The sequence below is a fragment of the Notolepis coatsorum genome (genome assembly GCF_963971535.1).
Source record: "Notolepis coatsorum genome assembly, chromosome: 5".
Classification (NCBI taxonomy): domain Eukaryota; kingdom Metazoa; phylum Chordata; class Actinopteri; order Aulopiformes; family Paralepididae; genus Notolepis; species Notolepis coatsorum.
In genome coordinates, this window is record NC_140169.1 from 150,858,079 (window position 1) to 150,883,334 (window position 25,256).

At 47.7% G+C, this 25,256-nt stretch overlaps 1 protein-coding gene across 1 annotated transcript in view; it reads left to right on the top strand.

The window, feature by feature from the left end:
- LOC311228426 (solute carrier family 15 member 1-like) overlaps positions 1–25,256 on the top strand; it is a gene marked incomplete at both ends in the record, with an annotated part of 172,677 nt that overhangs the window by 28,389 nt on the left and 119,032 nt on the right. Inside the window, one exon of the mRNA XM_084314333.1 lies at positions 16,916–17,006. Coding sequence (XP_084170459.1) covers positions 16,916–17,006 — 91 coding nt within the window. The remainder of the gene's footprint in view (positions 1–16,915; positions 17,007–25,256) is intronic.

Below are 25,256 nucleotides of genomic sequence, written 5' to 3' on the forward strand. Positions count from 1 at the left end.
TGTCAGCACCCGTCACTTCCTTGGCAGCTTCATCTGCTCTTTTGTTTCCTCGAGTTATTTTGGACTCGTCTGACTGGTGAGCAGCACACTTGATTATCGCAATCTGCTTTGGTTTCATAATTGCTTCTAACAAACGTTTAATCTGACTACAATGTTTTATGGCGCTTCCATCGGCTTTCTTGAATCCTCTCCCTTTCCACACTGTGCCAAATAAAAAGGCGGTTCCATGTGCGTAGGCCGAGTCGGTATGAATATTTACAGTTCTGCCCTCTGCCATGTTACATGCTTCCGTCAGTGCGACCAATTCTGCTAACTGGGCTGAGCAGGGTTGTGATAATGCTTCGGCCTTTTCCACCACAAACCCTTCGCCCTGTGACCTTATCACGGAGTAGCCTGCTTTTAGTCCCTCGCCAACTCGATAACAAGAGCCGTCAGTCCATAGTTCCAGATCTGGACTGCTAAATGGAAAAGCCTGCAAGTCTGCTCTGAGTTTAGAGTACCTCTCGGCTTCGGCCACACAGTCGTGGGGTTCTCCATCCTCAGGCGTAGGGATGTCGGCTGCCGGGTTCGTTATGGAACACCTGACCAGCGTCACATCTTCCTGTTCCAAAAGCCTGTAATAATGTCTAATGCGAGGCATCGTTAGTGCATATTTACCGGACTCCAACAGACTCTTTAAGTTATGCCTCACCATGATATCCACTGGATATCCCATCATGATACTTGCGGCTTTCTCGTACATTGTATAGACTCCAGCCATTTCTCGGTAGCATGGAGCCATCCCCATCTCTACTTCCGAGTAGGCAATTGAGTAGTACGCCATCGGCTGTGGTCGCGCCCCCACCCCGGTGCCCTGGGTCAACACCGCGCACGCCTGCTTCTGAGCTGGAGAGGAAGAGACGTAGAGTATGAACTTCTTGGTATAGTTAGGCAAAGCCAGGGCCGGCGCTTCTAACAGTCGGGACTTGATTGTTTCAAACGCCCGTAAGCCATCTTCAGTCCATACCACTTTACTACTCAGTTTATCAACGCCCGCATCTTTCATCATGTCTCTTAATGGTTTCACTATTTCCGTATAGTTTTCGACCCATGGAGAGCTGTACCCCGTGATACCCAGAAATCCCATCATTTGTCTTACCGTCACAGGTTTGGGCGCCGTCTTAATGGCCACCAAATGTTCTTCCGAAATAGCCCGATGGCCCTGTGAAATTGTTTGTCCTAAATAGATCACTTTAGGTTTACAATATTGCAATTTTTTCAACGACACTTTGTGGCCTTTTTCTGCCAACAGCTGCAACAGTTTTACGGAGTCGCGATGACATTTTGTCTGATCGTCCGCGCACAGTATCAGATCATCCATGTACTGAATGACCCTAGAGGTCAATATTGTATCCAACCCATCTAAATCCTCCCTTAGGATCTTGTTAAATATGTGTGGCGAATGCTTTAGTCCCTGAGGGATTCTAGTATACTCATAATGCTAATTTTTATAGGTATAACCAAAAAAATGCTGGCACTCCTTGCTCAAGGGCACACTAAAATATGCACTACACAAATCTATAACCGTAAAGTATTCAGCTTTCGATGGGATAAATGTCAATAGCACATGGGGGTCGGGGACATCCGCGGGATAGTCAAGTAACACCTCGTTGACAGCTCTCAAATCGTGTATCAGCCGGTACGAGGTATCAGGTTTCTCCACGGGTAGCAACGGCGTGTTGCTCCGGGGAGTAGTTGTTTTCTGTAGGACTCCTGCTGTCAAAAGTCCTTTGATTTGTGGCTCGATTCCAGCCACCGCTTTCTCCTTCAATGGATACTGATTTTTCCAAGGCAGGGTGGCCCCAGGTCTAAGCTCCACCCTCACAGGTTGAGCGGACTTGATTAATCCCATGTCAGTGCTGTTTTTTGACCACAGCGTCTCTGGCACCGACTTCATCATGTCCTCCTGGAGGCTTAATGCGTTAGGGACTTCTCCCATTGTCTCTTGGGATAGTTGCACAGTTTGGGGGCGACCCATCCCTGTGCCTTGGACCATGATCTTAATAAACCTTTTGTCGGGGCTTATCCAGATCAGTTTGTTTTCTTTCATCTGTTCAAATTGAATCCCTTCCGCTTTTTTCATCATTTCGCCAATGTGCTGCTGATCGCACGAGCTGGTTACCTTTAAAGTCACATGGGGAACACTGTCCGCAATCTCGTGTTCTTTATGCAGATAGTCGCTCCGTGCAATACGTAGCGCTGCTCCTTGCGGCCCCAATATGATATTGGTTGCATTAATCTGTACTTTGTCTGGTTGCACACTCAGCCACTCCTTAGCCTGTGACGAGTCTGCATCTTTATGGTATTGCAGAGTGCAATGATATGGTGTCTTTGGATCACTTGCTTCAGGCATGTTGGCAGTGATAAATGTCTCCCATTGCAAGGCTGGACCAAGCAAATCTTGGTCCAGTCCCCCTAGACAATAGAGTTCCGGTGGTCGGCTGTCGATTCTTTGTACCATCTGATAGTAATGGTCTTCTCGTTCACTTATCACGCAACCCTCCGCAGTACATTTAATGTCCATCCCCAGTAACCCCAGCCCATCTCGGCCAAGTAAGTTAATGGGTGTGCTTTCCGAGACCAGCACAGGAAGAGTCGCTTCCCTGCCTCGATATCTCAGAGTCACAGGATCGGTCACCGGTGTCAGCTGTTTTAATCCCTCAAATCCAACTGTCCGTACGTATCTACCGGACATGGTTAGGTGCGTTGCGTCTTGGGGTTGCACTACCGTGTAGGCCGCACCGGTGTCTGCCATCATCTCGACAGATTTGTCATTCACCGCTACGCACACAATAGGCTCCTCCCTTAAAGACGACACTGACAGCTGACACCTCCCCATTGGACTCTCTGGGCCTCTTCAGAGTGGTTCATCTGGCCCTCTTGATGGATTCACCGGGCCATTGTTCTCACTAGGGTATTGACCTCGGGGTGGGCCTTGGCCTCGCCAATTTCCTCTCCTGTTCCCCCCCCCGAGTGCCTCCCCCTCTGGCTTGATAGCCATGCTCACATTCCCGTGAAATATGTCCGATCTCCCCGCACTTCCATCACTCAACCTGCCGACCTTTGTATCCATTCGCGCCCCCTCTTCTGCCTCCACCTTGTCCCCGTGACTGCCAGGATGCTCCTCTTGGGTTTTGTTGCTGTTCCGGCGCAGGACCCCCCTGCGTCCCCGACTGAGCCTGTCTCTGTTCATTTGGTTCCCCGTTGGAGCCCGTCTCACCTCTTGGTTGTGAGACCTGGACTAAGGCTTGGAGATACTCCACTATCTTCCCTGCATCGGTTGGCTGTTGATACAGGATCCTTCGGTGTTGGTCCATATCCTTCTCCTGTTTGTGTTGCTCCCTTTTACGATGTAGTTCAACTTGATGGGCCACATTATCGACATAAAAGTTCAGGGCCATACTTGACAGAGACACCACCTCGGCCAGTTTTTGCCTCACCTCCATGGGGAGGCCGTGTTCAATCTTTGCTCTTAACGTGGCTTCATGCAGGGGGTCAAGTTCTACATCTCGACCAGTGGTATTCTTCCAGGCGGCATAGGCTTGTTGTATGTACTGCCTAGGGTGGGTTTCCGCCCCCAGGGTACCAATGTGGATTTGGTCTGGGTGCATCCTCGTCGGATAGGTTTCTCGGAGGGCCAGCCACTATACTCCCCTGTACTGTGCGAACAGGTCCGCATCATGTGCTCCAGTCCCCACATGGTCTCCCATGGCAGCCATCTCCAGTATCTTTTCCATGCCTCCTATTCCCATCACGGTTGTCAATATTTTCTTTACATCCCCCATCGCCAGTTCTTGTCCAATCATCAGTTCCTCCAGTTTGGCAATCCACGGATTGGCCCCATTCTGGAGGGGCGGCAATTTCTCAGACACTTGAGTCATGTCAGACCCCTTCCAGGGGTGATATTCCATTTCCTGTCCTCTTACTATTACGGGAGCTATTTTGACGGGGGCATTGATGTGACTTCTCGTCTGTGATCTGGTCTCTATTTTATCCCTCACAGCATCCTCTACCTTCTTGAGGGCCTTTTTCTGCTCCGCTTTTTTGTCTCGCAGGGCTTTTTGTTGTTCCTCAATGTTTCCCCGCATCTCGATGATCTCTTTATACTCCTCCCCCTTTTGAAAGTCTGTACCGTCGTGGCCCGTCAACCGCACTATTATGTCAGCATGGTCCTTGTCCAAATCCACAAGCTCCTGGTCTATCCCCATCAGACCGTCCTTTATCTTTACCATCTTCTCGTCAAGTTCAGCACCCTGTGAGGAGATGTTTAAATCAGATTCCTTACCTCTTAGTGTTGGTTCGGATTTTCCCTCTTGACTCGCCCACTCTGATTTCGTGAGACCAATCTTGGAACTGTCACTTTTTGCGTACCTGCTGGACTCACGTGGGGGGGGGGCTCTGTAATACTCGCTCTGGCGGTCAGACGAGTCTGGGGTGGGGCCGTATCTTTCCTTCATCTTTTCCCACGCTTTACGCTTTACCAGCGCGTCATAGTTGCGTTGTCCTTCCCCTTCAGCCAATTGGATCAGCTTGGCTCGCTCTGACAAATATCCAGTCTTTTCCTCTTGTCGTTGTGCGGATGCATATCCCCTTTCTGAACGAGCCAGGGGTGGACTGTCTTGTGTCCTAGATGTCAGGTGAATTGATGTTTTTGCTTGTCCCGTCTCTACAATCCCCTGATCGTCTATTAACTGATAAGGGCTGCTCATTTCTAATATAGGTAGAATAGGGTACACTCGTTCCCCATTCCTACTGGCATATGGTGGGGGTGCTAAAGCTCCCTCAATCCTTTCCTGTTGAGCGATAAGATGGGATGCTGGGGTTAGTGAGGCTGCCTGAACTGCACTTTGGGCGATGACAGGTGTTGTGTTAGGGGCCAGGGGAGTTATGGTGACCGGGACTACCTCTTCTCCTGGGTTGGCCGCATCATTGACATTTGCAATGCCCTTCCTGTCACAATCTCTCCTCTCGGCCTCCCGTGCATAAGCTTCTATCATAGTAGTTTCTTGCAAAAATGTCTTTGCCTGATCCTTATCTGTCCCGTGGTATTTATATGTACTGATTAGCATTCTTATGACAGCTATTAGCTCCAAATCAAAAGAACCTTCGATAGGCCAACGGTTCACAAGATGTTTCCATCTTTTGTTCCATCTGTACGATACGTAAGCTGCTTTTTCCAAATAATATTTGTTACCTTTTGTATGGTCGTGTTCATCGGCAATAATTTGTACTGGACTTTCTTCCATCCAACCAATTAGGGTCGACTTATCTGATTGGGTTGCGGCTTTCATTTTCCTATATGCGCTCTTTTTTTCCCATTTTTCTAGAGTTTTGCTTATCCTTTTTGATCTTGTAACAATGGCAACAGGCAGAAAAGTATCTTCTGTAATCCCTATCTAAATGTAGGTGTCTATGCTCTTTGTGACTGACTCCTACTCGGACAACCAATAGTGGCACTGTAGGCCCTTCCTATTCTCTTCTGTCCCTTTTTCCACCTGAAATTCCTATTCTTACCTGATTTGTGGTGTTCCGCGTGTCCAATCGAACTGCTGGAGATCAGAGCACACAATGACAACAGTTCTTGTTAATTTATCAACTGGACTTGTACTTTACTCTGTCTATATAATCAAATTTCTGAGAGGTTCTTTTCATTCACTGTATGAGTATCTTTTTACTTCCTTAATACACTCTTAAACACGAGACATTTGTAATTGATACATGTGTGTGATATCGCTCCGTGCAATACGTAGCGCTGCTCCTTGCGGCCCCAATATGATATTGGTTGCATTAATCTGTACTTTGTCTGGTTGCACACTCAGCCACTCCTTAGCCTGTGACGAGTCTGCATCTTTATGGTATTGCAGAGTGCAATGATATGGTGTCTTTGGATCACTTGCTTCAGGCATGTTGGCAGTGATAAATGTCTCCCATTGCAAGGCTGGACCAAGCAAATCTTGGTCCAGTCCCCCTAGACAATAGAGTTCCGGTGGTCGGCTGTCGATTCTTTGTACCATCTGATAGTAATGGTCTTCTCGTTCACTTATCACGCAACCCTCCGCAGTACATTTAATGTCCATCCCCAGTAACCCCAGCCCATCTCGGCCAAGTAAGTTAATGGGTGTGCTTTCCGAGACCAGCACAGGAAGAGTCGCTTCCCTGCCTCGATATCTCAGAGTCACAGGATCGGTCACCGGTGTCAGCTGTTTTAATCCCTCAAATCCAACTGTCCGTACGTATCTACCGGACATGGTTAGGTGCGTCGCGTCTTGGGGTTGCACTACCGTGTAGGCCGCACCGGTGTCTGCCATCATCTCGACAGATTTGTCATTCACCGCTACGCACACAATAGGCTCCTCCCTTAAAGACGACACTGACAGCTGACACCTCCCCATTGGACTCTCTGGGCCTCTTCAGAGTGGTTCATCTGGCCCTCTTGATGGATTCACCGGGCCATTGTTCTCACTAGGGTATTGACCTCGGGGTGGGCCTTGGCCTCGCCAATTTCCTCTCCTGTTCCCCCCCCGAGTGCCTCCCCCTCTGGCTTGATAGCCATGCTCACATTCCCGTGAAATATGTCCGATCTCCCCGCACGTCCATCACTCAACCTGCCGACCTTTGTATCCATTCGCGCCCCCTCTTCTGCCTCCACCTTGTCCCCGTGACTGCCAGGATGCTCCTCTTGGGTTTTGTTGCTGTTCCGGCGCAGGACCCCCCTGCGTCCCCGACTGAGCCTGTCTCTGTTCATTTGGTTCCCCGTTGGAGCCCGTCTCACCTCTTGGTTGTGAGACCTGGACTAAGGCTTGGAGATACTCCACTATCTTCCCTGCATCGGTTGGCTGTTGATACAGGATCCTTCGGTGTTGGTCCATATCCTTCTCCTGTTTGTGTTGCTCCCTTTTACGATGTAGTTCAACTTGATGGGCCACATTATCGACATAAAAGTTCAGGGCCATACTTGACAGAGACACCACCTCGGCCAGTTTTTGCCTCACCTCCATGGGGAGGCCGTGTTCAATCTTTGCTCTTAACGTGGCTTCATGCAGGGGGTCAAGTTCTACATCTCGACCAGTGGTATTCTTCCAGGCGGCATAGGCTTGTTGTATGTACTGCCTAGGGTGGGTTTCCGCCCCCAGGGTACCAATGTGGATTTGGTCTGGGTGCATCCTCGTCGGATAGGTTTCTCGGAGGGCCAGCCACAGTACTCCCCTGTACTGTGCGAACAGGTCCGCATCATGTGCTCCAGTCCCCACATGGTCTCCCATGGCAGCCATCTCCAGTATCTTTTCCATGCCTCCTATTCCCATCACGGTTGTCAATATTTTCTTTACATCCCCCATCGCCAGTTCTTGTCCAATCATCAGTTCCTCCAGTTTGGCAATCCACGGATTGGCCCCATTCTGGAGGGGCGGCAATTTCTCAGACACTTGAGTCATGTCAGACCCCTTCCAGGGGTGATATTCCATTTCCTGTCCTCTTACTATTACGGGAGCTATTTTGACGGGGGCATTGATGTGACTTCTCGTCTGTGATCTGGTCTCTATTTTATCCCTCACAGCATCCTCTACCTTCTTGAGGGCCTTTTTCTGCTCCGCTTTTTTGTCTCGCAGGGCTTTTTGTTGTTCCTCAATGTTTCCCCGCATCTCGATGATCTCTTTATACTCCTCCCCCTTTTGAAAGTCTGTACCGTCGTGGCCCGTCAACCGCACTATTATGTCAGCATGGTCCTTGTCCAAATCCACAAGCTCCTGGTCTATCCCCATCAGACCGTCCTTTATCTTTACCATCTTCTCGTCAAGTTCAGCACCCTGTGAGGAGATGTTTAAATCAGATTCCTTACCTCTTAGTGTTGGTTCGGATTTTCCCTCTTGACTCGCCCACTCTGATTTCGTGAGACCAATCTTGGAACTGTCACTTTTTGCGTACCTGCTGGACTCACGTGGGGGGGGGCTCTGTAATACTCGCTCTGGCGGTCAGACGAGTCTGGGGTGGGGCCGTATCTTTCCTTCATCTTTTCCCACGCTTTACGCTTTACCAGCGCGTCATAGTTGCGTTGTCCTTCCCCTTCAGCCAATTGGATCAGCTTGGCTCGCTCTGACAAATATCCAGTCTTTTCCTCTTGTCGTTGTGCGGATGCATATCCCCTTTCTGAACGAGCCAGGGGTGGACTGTCTTGTGTCCTAGATGTCAGGTGAATTGATGTTTTTGCTTGTCCCGTCTCTACCATCCCCTGATCGTCTATTAACTGATAAGGGCTGCTCATTTCTAATATAGGTAGAATAGGGTACACTCGTTCCCCATTCCTACTGGCATATGGTGGGGGTGCTAAAGCTCCCTCAATCCTTTCCTGTTGAGCGATAAGATGGGATGCTGGGGTTAGTGAGGCTGCCTGAACTGCACTTTGGGCGATGACAGGTGTTGTGTTAGGGGCCAGGGGAGTTATGGTGACCGGGACTACCTCCTCTCCTGGGTTGGCCGCATCATTGACATTTGCAATGCCCTTCCTGTCACTATCTCTCCTCTCGGCCTCCCGTGCATAAGCTTCTATCATAGTAGTTTCTTGCAAAAATGTCTTTGCCTGATCCTTATCTGTCCCGTGGTATTTATATGTACTGATTAGCATTCTTATGACAGCTATTAGCTCCAAATCAAAAGAACCTTCGATAGGCCAACGGTTCACAAGATGTTTCCATCTTTTGTTCCATCTGTACGATACGTAAGCTGCTTTTTCCAAATAATATTTGTTACCTTTTGTATGGTCGTGTTCATCGGCAATAATTTGTACTGGACTTTCTTCCATCCAACCAATTAGGGTCGACTTATCTGATTGGGTTGCGGCTTTCATTTTCCTATATGCGCTCTTTTTTTCCCATTTTTCTAGAGTTTCGCTTATCCTTTTTGATCTTGTAACAATGGCAACAGGCAGAAAAGTATCTTCTGTAATCCCTATCTAAATGTAGGTGTCTATGCTCTTTGTGACTGACTCCTACTCGGACAACCAATAGTGGCACTGTAGGCCCTTCCTATTCTCTTCTGTCCCTTTTTCCACCTGAAATTCCTATTCTTACCTGATTTGTGGTGTTCCGCGTGTCCAATCGAACTGCTGGAGATCAGAGCACACAATGACAACAGTTCTTGTTAATTTATCAACTGGACTTGTACTTTACTCTGTCTATATAATCAAATTTCTGAGAGGTTCTTTTCATTCACTGTATGAGTATCTTTTTACTTCCTTAATACACTCTTAAACACGAGACATTTGTAATTGATACATGTGTGTGATATCGCCAGTTTCTACTCCCTGCTTTTCTTCCCGTTCGATCTCCGTCAACACACTGGGTTCCTATTTTTTGTCGAATTTCGGCTCTCCTCTATTTCCGCTTGATTCCACTCCAATTCTGATATCCCTCGGAAAACAAAAACATCTTGATTAGTATCATTACATCCATTCATTCACATTATTTTCCATTATTTAGTACCAATCCCCCAGGGGACACTTGTCACCCAGACTCGTGTCCCCCAGAGATAATATAAAGAATGCATCGGACACCGCGCCACGCACGCCGTGAGGTGTCAACCCCTGTTTTCTGAAGAGTCCATAATAGACCCTCCACAGCGGTCTGAACACACCCCACCACAGGTACGAAGCAGTCAGCATCCATGCATCACTCAAGCTATCATCCCCAGAATCCAGTGCCCTGCCGGACGGCCATGCACAGCCGACCGGACCCAACACCGAACTCTGGGTACACAGCTCCACATAATACAGTCATCACTCACGTACCTATTATGGGAAAAACAAAATTGCTCACACATCCACACAACCAATGGTAATATACGCTCGTCCAGGCACGTCCCCCACCCCACACCCTCACGCACACCCCGGCCCTCCTATTCCCCAACCCAGAATGTCCACCACCCAGATCAGAGAATAGCCGCCAGCGCGTATGCCGGGTATCTTGGCTTCAACGGAACGCCCACACCCACCCTGCCCCCCTCCGCGTCATCCCTCACTATCATCATAGCAAACGCAGGTGCAGCCGAGCGGTGTGGCCTCTCAATCGCAGAACCAGCCGCGCCGAGAGTCCTGAACATATACGTAACACACACTTTGATCACATTCACACAGACAACTATAACCGCAAACATCACCACAGCACACAGCAGATATTTAACAACAGACCACCCTATATAGCCCAGTTGACCATGACCCCAGTCCTCCCACGAGTCCTCCCGAGGGTCCTGCATATCCCTAGTAATGTTCTTCAAATGATCAATTATGGCTGGCAAACCACCTTCATCATTTGCTGGTATGAATGTGCAGCATTCCTGACCAATCAACGCACACGTGCCTCCTGAACTCGCCAACAGGAAGTCCATAGCTGCTCTCATCTGCAGCTCCATCAGTCGTAAGGACCGTAACTCCTGAGCCTCCTGGCCCAAGCCCCTCGCTGTTGTGACTGCCATATCCTCAAATACTCTAGCCAAATGGTCCAGTTCCTCCATGTTTGCATACGCCCCATACCAGGGAAACGCCACCCTGAAAAAATGGTCCGCATCCCTCCTCCTCCTTGACTTGGGAAACGCTGGCAAAACATTAGATACCCTCATAGCCGGTACTAAGTAACCCAACGCACATTTTCCCCTCCAGTCAATTGGCAACGCGGCATACGCAAACTCACCACAAATCCAAAACGCCCCATTAGGGGCCGGCGCTTCTGAATCCTTACCCCAGACCCCACTATCTCCCAAGCAGCCGTCCAAATACCCCACGACTTTACCATTCGATTTCCCCTCCACGCACTTCTCAAACCCAGCCGCCCTATATGCTACCGGAATGGGGCTATTGTCTATCAGTTCACCATACTTTATCATTTTATTTCCACCTGACCCCCGGCCCAAATACCTCTCAATCCTATCATGTCCCACCCCGTCACACAGTTCAGGGGTAGGCAAATCTCTTAACACGCTGGCATGACACTTCGTTATAGGGTGTGCAATTAGAGGAAGGCCCGCGTCAGCCGCTTGTGGGGACAAGCCGCACACATAGCAATCTGATTTATTAGCCATTTTCGCCACTGTCTTTGCCATCCCTAAAAAAAGATTACCGTGATGGTCTGGCAGCGACCCACTACCACCACCTCTGGCAGCTCAGGCTGTCGAAGTGGACCATACAGTATTACGCTAGCCAACATACACAACCAAACCATCGCCACAGCACACCCCAAAAGCACCCGCCTACTATTGTCACTCAAACCAGGAACCATGTTGAGTGTTCCGTCCTCCTCCGCGTTCCTCCTTCACCGGCGCGTGTCCTAATATGTCCTGCAATCCCCACAAATAACAACATAGCTTTATAACAACACACGCCACAGCCAACAGCCCACTGAAGTGAGGACCCCAACTTAAACATAAATTCAGGATGCACCGGCACCCCTGATGGGTAGGAGAGAGGGCGTGACGGGACCACCGAGCGGTCAAGAGAGGAATGGGCCAGGGGGAAAACATGTAAGTCCAGGCAGGTTAAAGAGGGAGAGCGGGAGAGAGGGAGGGTGGGTCATGGAGAGAGAGGGAGAGAGAGGGGGGGGGGGTTCAGGGAGAGTGGGTCAGGGAGTGGAGGGGAAGCTGGAGGGAGAGGAGGGGGAGAGAGAGGAGGGGGAGAGAGAGAGGGAGAAGGAGTGAAGGGGGGGGGGGTCAGGGAGAAAGAGAGAGGGAGAGAGAAGAGGGAGAGAGAGAGGGAGGGTTCAGGGAGTGGGTTAAGGAATGGAGGGGGGGGGGTCAGGGAGAAAGAGAGAGGGAGGGTCCAGGGAGTGGGTTAAGGAATGGAGGGGGGGGGGTCAGGGAGAAAAAAGAGAGGGAGAGAGAGGAGGGAGAGAGAGAGGGAGGGTCCAGGGAGAGAGAGGGAGAGAGAGAGAGGAGGGAGAAGAGAGAGTTCAGGGAGTGGGTTAAGGAATGGAGGGGGGGGGTCAGGGAGAAAGAGAGAGAGAAAGAGGAGGGAGAAGAGAGAGAGAGAGAGGAGGGAGAGAGAGAGGAAGGGTCCAGGGAGGGAGAGAGAGAGAGGAGGGAGAAGAGAGAGTGGGTTAAGGAATGGAGGGGGGGGGTCAGGGAGAAAGAGAGAGGGAGAGAGAGGAGGGAGAGAGGGAGGGAGGGTTCAGGGAGAGAGAGGGAGAGATGGAGGAGGGAGAGAGAGAGAGGGAGAAGGGAGAGAGAGGGGAGAGAGAGAGGGAGGGTTAAGGGAGTGGGTTAAGGAATGGAGGGGGGGGGGTCAGGGAGAAAGAGAGAGGGAGAAGGGAGAGAGAAGGGGAGGGTTCAGGGTGTGGGTTAAGGAATGGAGGGGGGGGGGGTCAGGGAGAAAGAGAGAGGGAGAAGGGAGAGAGAGGGGGAGAGAGAGAGAGAGAAAGGAGAGAGAGAGGGAGAAGGGAGAGAGAGAGAGGGAGAAGGGAAAGAGAGAAGTGGGGTGGTCCTACAACAGGGACCCGTTCCTAACCATAAGTCTCATCATTCATAAAGCCAACGCACGTCATACATTGCACCCGCTCAAACGCTTCCTATTTCTGCTCAGGACGGGAGTCCAAATTCATGCCTCTACCGCCCCCTATCGCAGTTCCACCCACATCGCTTTTGACAATATAATTCCCTTACAATGGTCCCTATTGCCCCATCTAAAATGGCGACCACATCGCTCCACCTAAAGTGGACGCGGATCCCCCCAGCCCACGTCAGCAGGCAGGAAAGTTCCTGGTCAGACTCTGGCGCCACCTAGTGTACTTTTAACCACATCTCAATTCCTTCCTCTCGTCCACCTTTCACACCACACATTTAGCCCATTCTTACCAATACGCATGCGCAAACCTCTCACACGGCCCTCTCATTCTACACACATTCATCACCCGTACTAACAATGGCCAATACTGCAATTCACACATCGCATTCAACATCAATGACAATTCAGTTGTACTGTACTCTCATCCCATTCACAACATACAGTATTGTCCAATCTTATCGAGCTTTGACGAGTTAATCTCATTGCTTCATCCATTCGGCCATATATCATGTAACTAGCTTAGCCGCTTGTTTACACCCCTTTCTTGTGCGCTACGACGCGCACACGCTTTGCCGCACACGAGTTTTTGCCGAGAACGCGCTTCGACTTAGCACGAGCCTTCGACGAGTACGGACGCGCCCGCGCTTCGCCGCTCTCGAGCTTTGACGAGCACGCGCTTCCCAGCACTAACCTATAATGCCAAAACAGCTTTAATCTCAACATAAGCGCCAGTATACAGATTTAATCCCTTATTTCATTAATCAATGTACAATATAACCATAAGTCCTTTTGTCATGTCAGGCATACCTAACCATCCACACACGGTTATTATTAATTCAACTCATTCACCATTCATAATCTGATAACACACCATATCGAGCCCCGCGGCCATCTTTAAAAGTTCCCATTCTACTTTTACATTTTTTAATATCTTCTATGTGTTTATAAAAAACGAGATTAAGTGCAATAGTTCTCTTTAATCTTACGTTTAGATTACAACTAGTAAGTTGAACCGACACTTTATTAAAGTACTATTTTGTTCGCCAGCTATCACAGCGGTCGAGTCTCGCAATATATTCCAGAGTATCACGCACTAAAAAAGAATTTCCGTGATTATGGGGTTTCTGTAATCCACATTCCCAATATGTAGACAACCCGTCGTCAACTTAATCTATTTGAAACACACCCTAATGCGGGCATGATCTTCATTTAGTTCGGTCGATATTAAATGCAGAGAGCACGATTCGTCGAATTGAAACATCCTCAGCTGTCTCTGCACCAACACGTTACAACCTACGTACACTTCTAGTTAGCACCTAACCGCTCATATTTGCCGTTACTCGCTTTTCCCCATGATCCATAACAAGCCCCCTGTAACCATATCGATCGCCTCCGTAACTTACCACATCTGATTACATAATCCAAACAACGTTGAACTATTGCATTTACGTCCTGATGGAACACGCCTCGCCCGGGCGCTGCTTGAGAAACAGCACCCGCCCCATCTCACCCGTGCAAATACATATTCCATCCATTGTTCAGATACGCAAAAAATTACCAACTTCGCTGCGTCCGGTTCTGAGTTAAATGATTAGGTCTCATTCCCCAGAATACGCCTCTGTCGAATCTTGCCAACACGAGATATACAGCGCCTACGATTCAATAAGCCTTTCATCTCATGTAGTTCGACGCTTCGACCCGCACTATGAATACAGTAGTTATGCCCCCCAACGCTTCATATTTCTATATGAGGTATTACCTTGTCAACCCCCTTGGTTCGAACTGAACGACCACATTTCTCGTCATCACTCACCTATTTCTCAGGTTCGATGCTGTTCGAAGTCCCTCGGCAGCTCCCTGGTTGTTTGTAGAGTTTTGAAGAAAAAAAAAATTCTCAATTCACGGCCGATTCTGGTCCTAGGATCACGACACCAATTTGTAGTACTCACTGGGTCTTGATGTTCTGATCTAATCAGAACCTAATTAATCTGCTCTGCTTTGTGTATAAATCTTACAACCCTGTGGTACTTAAACAAAACCAGGAAATGGTTTTACCCGGCGTCAACAGAGAAACGGCGGTTTGAAGAAAAAGATTTCCGAGCAGATTTGATCAGAAAGAATCCGGGTTTTTATTGGGATTCAAAAGCAATTTACAAATCAACGATTTGAAGATTTAGTGCAATGAATTCTGCTAGATGCAGTCACTAAGCCGAAGGTTAGCAAAATTCAGTCTAAATTTCAATATCTAAACAGCTATAAGCATCTCTCGTTCTCGGCTCTTTTCTTCTTTGATGGTATTTGGAATCTCTCGTCTCAATGCGTCGACGCGGTCCTCCAGCCAGTGGGAAAAGAATGTAGAATGGTTGTTCCTTGCTCAGTTTATTCATGGGGTTGTGTCTCTCTCTCTCAGAACCACGTAATTTAAAGACTAGCCTCCACCCGCCAAACGTTACGTCATGAGGGCGGGTCTTTCTGGGAGTCAGAGAGCTTCCGATTGGATAACCAGTGGACGTGACCATTTGTAGTCTACCGCCACGTCTGATTCGCTGACACTAGATGAAACTAGATGCCTGTCTCTTTGAATATAAATGTTCCGGAAACACCTTTTAAGGATATCTCTGCTGGAGGTAAGGTTCTCCCCCAGATAACAAACGGTTACTTTTAACAGCTGCCTGTGGCAGAGTCTATTGGGGGAGACAGTTGCAGCTTGGCCGTTTCTGTTGTGAGACGTAATAAACCTGTGTTTTTAGGGCCTGGTGTTGACTTCCTTTGTCTCAGCCAGCCCCCAAATGCCAGGATGTCTATTGATCTCACTATCTCTAAGGTGCAGCTTGGGGAGTTTGAGACAGAAGTCTAGTGTGTCATTTGTTTATGGTCAACAAACCGCTATTGTATCTGAGTTTGGCCTGAGGAAGTAAACCAGTAGTATGTTGTCCCGCCTATGTGCAAACTCACGTTTATATCGCCCACCTTCCTCCTCAACGAGGGGGAGGGCAGCGATCTCAATGAGTCAGGAGTGTATGATGAAAATGCAATTACCACCTCTGCCAGGCTGCTGTCAGGTCCCAGAACAGTTTAATATACAGTTTGCTTTATGAAAACTACTACAAAAGCTTCTAACCAAACAAAGGAACAAAATGGGTAGAGAGAGAGAGAGAGAGAGAGAGAGAGAGAGAGAGAGAGAGAGAGAGAGAGAGAGAGAGAGAGAGAGAGAGAGAGAGAGAGAGAGAGACTACAGGAAGCCTCCCTCTATATCAGACTGGGACACACCGACCCAGGTGCGCCCCAATTAGCCTGAAGACCCTCCCCCACCGACCCAGGTGTGCCCCAATTAGCCTGATACCCCTCCCCCACCGACCCAGGTGTGCCCCAATTAGCCTGATGACCCTCCCCCACCGACCCAGGTGCGCCCCAATTAGCCTGAAGACCCTCCCCCACTACTATACTAATAAAGTATGTCTTCACTACTACGCACTCATCACTGCAGCACCCACGTTTCAACTCGGTTGTAAGAGTTGTACCCTTCCTGCTGACTTGTCCTACAGAACTTGTGAGTCGCTTTGGATAAAAGCGTTCAGCTACAGTACATGACTAAATGTAAATGTACCCACTATTAACCTGACGTGTGAGGAGGAGTCAGTAAAAAAATTTAGTTTTATGTTATAACTGAGCCTTTTTCTTTTTTTGACAGAGTGGGGGGAAGACATTCGGCAAATAACGACGGGTCCGGGAATCGAACCCGGGTCGGCCGTGCCGCGACTCAGCGCGTTATGTGGTTCACCACTGGGGCGCCCCATAACTTAGCCTTTTAATGCTCTCTGCCACTTGGATTATTGTACTGTCTATTTTTATGTCATATTTACCATATATGCATTGCTTTTATTCTGATTATTGTCTATTTTGTACTCATTTTATGTCTGCACTTCATGCATTGCTTTCATTTAGTCAATTCTCTGCTCATTTTATGCCTGTCTATATTTATGCCAATGTTATACTCATTTTATACCTATGTCTATTTTACGTCTACATCACAGTGGAGATGTCAGGTTCCACTCCAGGTCTCGTTACGGAGGGATACTGGGGGTTCTTGACGTGATAACGTTTGAGAGCCACTGGTTTATATCACCTGCTGTCACACGACACTTTGTAGTTTACACCAGTGGTTCTCAAAGTGGGGTCTGGGGTCCCACAGGGGAGCCTTGCAGGTCGCTCCGGGGGGTCCCCAGCTAAATGTGTTTAATTTCACTCATATATTATTCCCTAGATGTTTGTACAACGAGAGAATGTATAAAAACTGCTATACGGTATGTACTGTACGACTCCTTCCTCCTGCAGGACAGACAGAGGAGCACCTTCTTCTCCGTGTTCTACCTCTGCATCAACGCCGGGAGCCTGCTGTCCACTATCATCACGCCCATCCTGAGAGGTGAGTCCTGTCCACCATCATCACGCCCCCATCCTCAGAGGTGAGTCCTGTCCACCATCATCACGCCCCCATCCTCAGAGGTGAGTCCTGTCCACCATCATCACGCCCCCATCCTCAGAGGTGAGTCCTGTCCACCATCATCACGCCCCCATCCTCAGAGGTGAGTCCTGTCCACCATCATCACGCCCCCATCCTCAGAGGTGAGTCCTGTCCACCATCATCACGCCCCCATCCTCAGAGGTGAGTCCTGTCCACCATCATCACGCCCCCATCCTCAGAGGTGAGTCCTGTCCACCATCATCACGCCCCCCATCCTCAGAGGTGAGTCCTGTCCACCATCACCACGCCCCCCATCCTCACAGGTGAGTCCTGTCCACCATCATCACGCCCCCATCCTCAGAGGTGAGTCCTGTCCACCATCATCATCACGCCCCCATCCTCAGAGGTGAGTCCTGTCCACCATCATCATCACGCCCCCATCCTCAGAGGTGAGTCCTGTCCACCATCATCACGCCCCCATCCTCAGAGGTGAGGAGAGGGTCAGAGGTGAGGAGAGGGTTAGGGTCAGAGGTGAGGAGAGGGTCAGGGTTAGGGTCAAAGGTGAGGAGAGGGTTAGGGTCAGAGGTGAGGAGAGGGTTAGGGTTAGGGTCAAAGGTGAGGAGAGGGTTAGGGTTAGAGGTGAGGAGAGGGTTAGGGTCAGAGGTGAGGAGAGGGTTAGGGTCAGAGGTGAGGAGAGGGTTAGGGTTAGAGGTGAGGAGAGGGTCAGGGTTAGGGTCAGAGGTGAGGAGAGGGTTAGGGTCAGAGGTGAGGAGAGGGTTAGGGTTAGGGTCAGAGGTGAGAAGAGGGTCAGAGGTGAGGAGAGGGTTAGGGTCAGAGGTGAGGAGAGGGTTAGGGTCAGAGGTGAGGAGAGGGTCAGAGGTGAGGAGAGGGTTAGGGTCAGAGGTGAGGAGAGGGTTAGGGTTAGGGTCAGGGTTAGAGGAGAGGAGAGGGTCAGGGTTAGGTTCAGAGGTGAGGAGAGGGTTAGGGTTAGAGGTGAGGAGAGGGTCAGAGGTGAGGAGAGGGTTAGGGTTAGAGGTGAGGAGAGGGTCAGAGGTGAGGAAAGGGTTAGGGTCAGAGGTGAGGAGAGGGTTAGGGTCAGGGTCAAAGGTGAGGAGAGGGTTAGGGTCAGAGGTGAGGAGAGGGTTAGGGTCAGGGTTAGAGGTGAGGAGAGGGTTAGGGTCAGGGTCAAAGGTGAGGAGAGGGTTAGGGTTAGAGGTGAGGAGAGGGTTAGGGTCAGAGGTGAGGAGAGGGTTAGGGTCAAAGGTGAGGAGAGGGTTAGGGTTAGAGGTGAGGAGAGGGTCAGAGGTGAGGAGAGGGTTAGTGTTACAACCCCAGTATGTCTAGGGGAAGGGGTGAATAACATAAAAGATGATTGTGTTGTAATTAGTGATAAATGAACCAAATGATAAATAATTCAATGCCCACAAGTTTAGGTGAAAGAAAGTAATATATTGTGCCTTTTATATATACAAACAAAACAGACTAATAGACAATGACAATGGTGGATTTGATACACACAACCAAGGGGAAAAGGGGGGGGGGGGGAGAAGGGAAAAGGAGCTTGAATGATGCCAAAGGAATAAACTAAGTAAAACAAAACACAACCAACTCAGTAAGGAATATCTTGTCTACCTATAGAGAGAGAGAGAGAGAGAGAGAGAGAGAGAGAGATTGAAGTATCTCTCTTCTTCATTTATCTAAGTTCTGTGATCGTATAGTCTTTACCTTTCTCTCTGCATTGTTTGCCATTCAGGTGTTCGGTTCTATTAAGGAAAACGCAGACGAGGTGGTCTGAATAAAACAAACTGAGGTGTTTATTCCATTCTTAATAAAACATCTCTATCAATCAAACAAATACAGGATCTTCTTCTTCTATCTAATTATCTCTTTGGTGTGGCAGTTTTGTCCATGATCTGATCAGCTGCGGCCGATCAGAGCGTTCTTCTCCGGTGGTGGTGTTGTTTTGTCTCGGGTTGTCCAGGACAACATGCGGCTTCTCTCTTAATGGTTGCTGGTCGCCAAGGCAACCTTGGTTTCGGATCCTCGGCGGGTTGGGATCGCTTGATCTCGTCTAGGCTCGGTGGATTGTGGCTCCCCTGCTGCGAGGCGATCGTCTATCATCGTCTGTGTACATAGCTCTGTGCGTGTCCGGCTCGGCTCTCGAGTCTCCGGTTTCTCCGTCGGTCTCGGTTTCGTCTGAGCGCTCCAGTCTCCAGCCCTCCAGTCTCCTTCGTTCCAGGTCTCTCCTCTCTCTCCTCTCCTGCCCTTTTTATGAGATAGAAAAGACCTTTTCCCTGCCTGTCAGGTGACGTCACCCCAGCGATCGGGCTTCCCCATTGGCCAAATTCCTTCTAGCAGGAACTCTTTCTGTGAGTGACACGTCAGCCTGGTCTGTTGACACAACGTTACACAGTAGAATCCGACTGGCTGTTAGCAATTAGCCGTTCTATTCCGTTACCTTATTTGGGGATCCTTACAGTTCTCCTCTCCGTGGCACAGAGAATAGAACATGAGCTGTTTCCATCTACAAACACTTTACCATGCTTTAATTGCTTTTAGAATAATATGATTATTCTTTATTGTCTAAACAGTGACTAACAGTCTTTTCTTCAGTTCTGTCCACATGTTACTTATGTAATTGAACTTTATTTGATTGTTTCATCCTACTGGTGGTATTTCTATTCTAAAGTAATCTGTAATCTAGTTTGTAGCTTTAACATTAATTTACAAACTATGTCTTTGTATTTGGTTAACTTGTTGTCAACTTTTCTGGCTTGCTAAACCTATTATCTAATGTGATTTTGTATGACAGTTTACTTTTAACATAATGGTCCTTGCTTTACATATGTGTTGCAATGTTTTCTAAGGCCATCTAACTAATCTCTCTGACAAAGCCATCAGTTTTACCTATTTCCTCAAGGTCTAAAACCGTCTAGTCTATCTATTCTATAGTTAATGTATGTCCTAAAGTCAGTCAAATCGGATGTGTAAGGGGAGATTCCAAATGGTCTGGTGTTACCTTTCTGACCTCTGAGGCCTTTGGCTCTGACCAGCTGCCGTAGCCGGGAAGTACCCTCCAGCACTTCCTGGGTTTCAACGGCTGTTCAGCTAGTGTCAACAAGACCTCTGACCTCAACTGTATTTTCAGTTTATGATGCTAAGATCTAAACCCTGTTGGTTCCTGTTCTTCAAAGATATTATCTCTTCCTGGCAGAAGGTTTTGACAGGGGGGGGGTTTCCTGTGTCCCAACATATTTAAGCCTGGTGCCACAGAGGACACCATTTCCTGGAGTTTCCTGTGGCCCTTCTGTCAAATCAGCATTTTCGTCTAATATTATTTTGTACAGTTTAGTTGTTCCATGTTTCATTTTGATAATTCACGACAATCCACCCTTAGTGGTTTTCATAACCCACTATATAGCACCAATATGTTCTAAATTAAACATGTTAAAACCATAATTACCATTTTTGTTAATATTTTCTAAAAATTCAAAAAATCCAAAATTTACACAAATCGAACTACCAAGCCCATTTCCATCTGTACAGTTACAAAATCATCATTCACTCTTTCCGTTGGCTTCTTTCCCAGTCACACACAATATCAGTTATTACTATGACATCCAGTCTAGGTCCGTTTCTTTATACAAAAAGAACATCGTACCATTTATCAGCTTTTCTAATTATGACTATACATTATCCATGTAATTAACCAAATGTGTCTATTTTGTGTAATTGACTCTGCAAGAAAAGATTACTACATCACACCCAAAAGATTAACACTCTAAACATTGAGGGAAATTCAAACAAGCAAACATAAATCATCTCTTCTCCTTGAAAAGACCACTGAGGCCTCAATTATTCTTCGCTTTCATCCCTGTCAGTTATCCCTGTTCAAACCTCCTGAGGTCTTTACTGCTAACTCGTTTTGACCGTTTCTTCTTGTTGTATTTTGTGCTAACCACAGCCTCTTCTTTGTTGTGGGCAGTTCTTGGTACTGCTCCGATTTTCCACAGAAGGAAACGATTTTCCCTCTGTCCTTTTTGCATTTTGGATTGTTATTTACAAACACACAATGGATTGGAAAGTCTTATTTTCGCACAGATACATCTTTACTGTTCTGCATTTGACAATACATTTTTTCTCCAAATTAGTTATCTATATATTTCACGGCTTCTTAAGTTAACATTCAATCAAATCACCTTTGTCTCATTTGTTTTTGTGCTGTACTATTTTACTAGATCAAATATCTCAAGTTCAACACAACTACTACTTCCACCCTTGAAAGTGGAATAACCATTTTATTACACTATCAATACCTTGTTTCCAGACAGCCTCCTCGGTCCGGACAGCCAGCTCTAGACTAGGCCAATCACCAACAGAACCTATGTGCATGGCAACAAACCACCGTCCCTTTAAACACACATCCCACACACTCCGCCAGCCTTCAACAAGCCGGTGCAGAGTCTCCCATAAGTCAATCATCAAATTCACATGTCTGCACCCTACATGAAAACTATTTGGCCAATGGCGACCAAAACCTACAGAGCTTACCTATAGACAGAGAAACACGTTTCCCCAACACTTACCATATCCAAAAACGTGACACAACCCCCCAGATTCTACATCTGGACTCTCAATGAGCGGAAAACAAACCATGAACCAGCTCTCGTCCACTCTTAGTTTCCAGCCCATTATATCAGACATTCCTACCAGTCCCGCTGTGTCACCACCACCTGCTATCCCTGACCGGCGAGAGATCCCTCCCAGCCAGCCAGTACCTAAAAATCGAGTGTCAAACAAAAACAAAGAAAATCGCATACAAATAAACCAAAATTGTGAGTGTCTTCATGCAACACACCCATCAAACAGAATTAATCTATCATCGGCATAAATACCCCCGTAAAAACTAAGAAAGAAAAATTTTAAATCCAAAAAGAAATAAAAAAGTAATGAAATAATAATGTTTTTTTTTTTTTCCCTTTAAGTCTCCTTGACCACCCTTGGATCAAGTATGTATAATCACTACTATAAATAGACCTTTGTTATTAACTCTGTCTAATATTAAAAATGTTCCATTGTTCCTGTTTTAAACCATCATTTTTGTTAGTACTATTAGCCCATGCAATTTCCCAGTTACTTCCTCCCTCTACAGCCCCAACTTACCCTTGTTAGTCTTCCAAACCGTTTGAGTAACTTGCACACCTAATCAAACCTTTTAACCTATCTATGTATCTTCGCTTCTATTTTTATTCTAATCAGTCGCATTTTCAATTTTTTTTTTATTAATAACTATTTTCTCGAGCACTTTCAGCTTTATTTGTGCATTCCCGCTTCGCTCTTAATCAACCTATGACCTTTGCAGACACAACCTCTTTACTCTCCTTCTGAGAATGTCCCAACATTCCGCATGTCCCGCAGGTCTATTTTCTGATGGACTCATGCTGTCTGTTGGACTCTCGCCGTCTGATGGACTCTCGCTGAGCCCGCCACCCTTTGCCACATGATCGAGCGAGATGGCCGATCTCTCCACATTTCCAGCACTCAGCCGATGCCGGCCATCCAGGCGGTCCCAGTTCACCCCAACTCCAGCAGTCTCTCGGCTGGCATCCCACAGCTCCCGCCAGGACCACCCTTTTCCGGTCCTCTGGTTGCATGTCCTGTTGCCTGGAGGAGAAAGACACATACCTGTTCCTCTCAGCCGCTGTCCTTTGAGCCTGGTGTGGGGAGTTGCCCGGAAACTCACCCCTCCTGCGGTTCTGTTTACCCTGTCGCGGCCCAGTTCCCTGTCCGGGCAACGGAGCACAGGGCACTCCTTGATCACGGCGGCCTAGTTCCGACGCCCGAAGCATGACATCACAAACTGTACCACTCAGCAGTTCATTCTTTTTAGCCAGTTCTTGCTCCAGTCTCTGCGTCTCGTGTGCGGCTTGACCAATCGCCCGTTGTGTCTTCATCAAGTCTTGATGAACCGCCTCATGTCGTTCGAACGCTTCTATAAACGCTCTCCTTTGCTTGCAGATCTGCCCCCCTTCCTCCCCCTCGGCGCTGGCGGTCTGACTTCCCGTCTCTGGGCCCCGCCTCTCATCTTGGCTCTGGTGCCGGGGAAGATCTGGGCATGGGGCACTTGAGGGCTGAGACAATCTCTCATGTTTATGTCCATACCTGTTGTCGGTCCCCCGTCTCCGTGGCAGTATTGGCCACTCCATCTTCGACCCCAACCCCTGTCCAGTCTCTGTTCCAGCCGCAAGGCCAGGGTGGTCCTCTTGGGACTGCCGTTTCAATGCAGCCTTCCTCTGTCCTTTTCTCTGTCCTTTTGTCAATTTGTAGTTACCTGAAATGGTTAGTCCAGCGTGGATCGGCCCCGTCGACTCTTGCTCGCCGGACACTGGTTGGAGTAAAACAGTTGTCTCTGTTTGTCCCTCCTCAATGACCCCCTGTGTTGGAGTCAAAGACATCATTTCAAGTCCTTCTATCGTACTGGTCACATGAGAGAAGTCCATCCTATTCCAATCAATCAGATTATCATCACTGGTAAAGTCTATCTGGGAAATGTCTGCAGAGGTTCTCGGCTTTCTCCCACCATCGGCCTGACTACTGTGGGCCATTTCTATATATATATATATATATTTTTATACTACGGGTTATTGAAACAAACTGATTGTTTACTCTCGTTTTGTTATTCTATTGTTATTGCATCTAACGCTCCAGTTGTTCCTATCAATGTTCCACTAAGGTGAACTTCCTGTATCTCCGACATTCTCACCACTTTCAAACACTCTTGCAATAACCGTTTGAAAAAACAAGTTTCTCCGTCTCTAAAACTATTTCTACCTACTTGAGTTAAAACACTCACACTGTCAAATTTTTACTGTGCAGACAAGGATTGATAACTGGCTTATCATTCATACTTATACCAAGGCTTATATAGCCGTTTCCCCAGTCGGTATTGAAATCGTCAGAGCCCCATCTGTCCTGCCGAGCACCTGTGCAGAAAGAAAGCAAAAACACCCAAACTTAACATCAGTGGCATTTCCCTTGTCATTTCCACTATTTGTTATGCATTGGAAATGTCGGGCAACACTATACTAATATTTTTAGAGAGATTTGGTGTGATTTGTTCGAATATAATGATACAGCCTTAGCTTGGTTTCTGTCCGTTCCTCCAACAGGAAAACTGGAGGTTCCAATCCTTTGTGTGTTCCTTTCATATGATTATCTGGAGAACACAAACATTACTTCCACACAGCCTATCAATTCTAACAATCTTGGTAAACCTGGTTAGCCATCTGTTCCAATTTCTTTTTGCTTTGATGAATCATTTTGATCTTATTTCATACTTTAAATGACCGCTTAGCGTATTGACTAAGTATAAATGTAATATTCACTTCGCCTCACATCCTTCATACAACATTATTTTCATTTATTTTCTCACACACGCTTACACTTCCCCCCACAACACCAAAAATCCTTTGGTGTTGTCTTCTGCTTCCAACCACCATCAAGGGAAAAAAATAAATTTTTAGCAATTTAGATCACTAAACCCCTGACCGTCATATAGCCCAGTTGTTCATGTTATTAAACTCATGGACACCAGCACTATATTTACTGCAATATCCTCCCAGATCCTTGAATTCACAAAGACCCGCCCTCTCACAGCCCAAAGTGTTTTCCCTTCAGTTTCGAACCCGAACGGAAACACCTCAAGCTCCTTTTCCAAGGAATATTACAACTCATCCTACCATCACCTGTACCTAGACAGGCCAGCGCTCATCCGGTACCTACTCCACATACACAATAACAACGCAGCTCAAATAAACATCCCATCCAATAACCCCCAACACGACACAAAGCCAACCCTGTTTCCAAGGACCCCAACAGACGGGTCCACTACCCAACCCAGCAACGGCCTGCAGCATACCCATAACCCATCCTCAGGCAAGCCATTGGGGGGGGGGGCACACGTGGAGAAAAGAAGGGAGGGAAGGAAAAACACCGGGAGAAACACAAGGAGAGACAGAGGAAGGAGGGAAGAGAGAAAGGGATAGAGAGACGGAGGAAGGGGGGGGGGGGGGCTCCCAATTGAACCTTACTATATCAAATACTTTTTAGAATCAATTAGCAGACTTTACCGTATTGCCTGGTCCCGTTAACCCAAAGGACTTCAAACACTATCTTCAGCATCTGCTGCCAACTTTAACTTAAATCAAACCC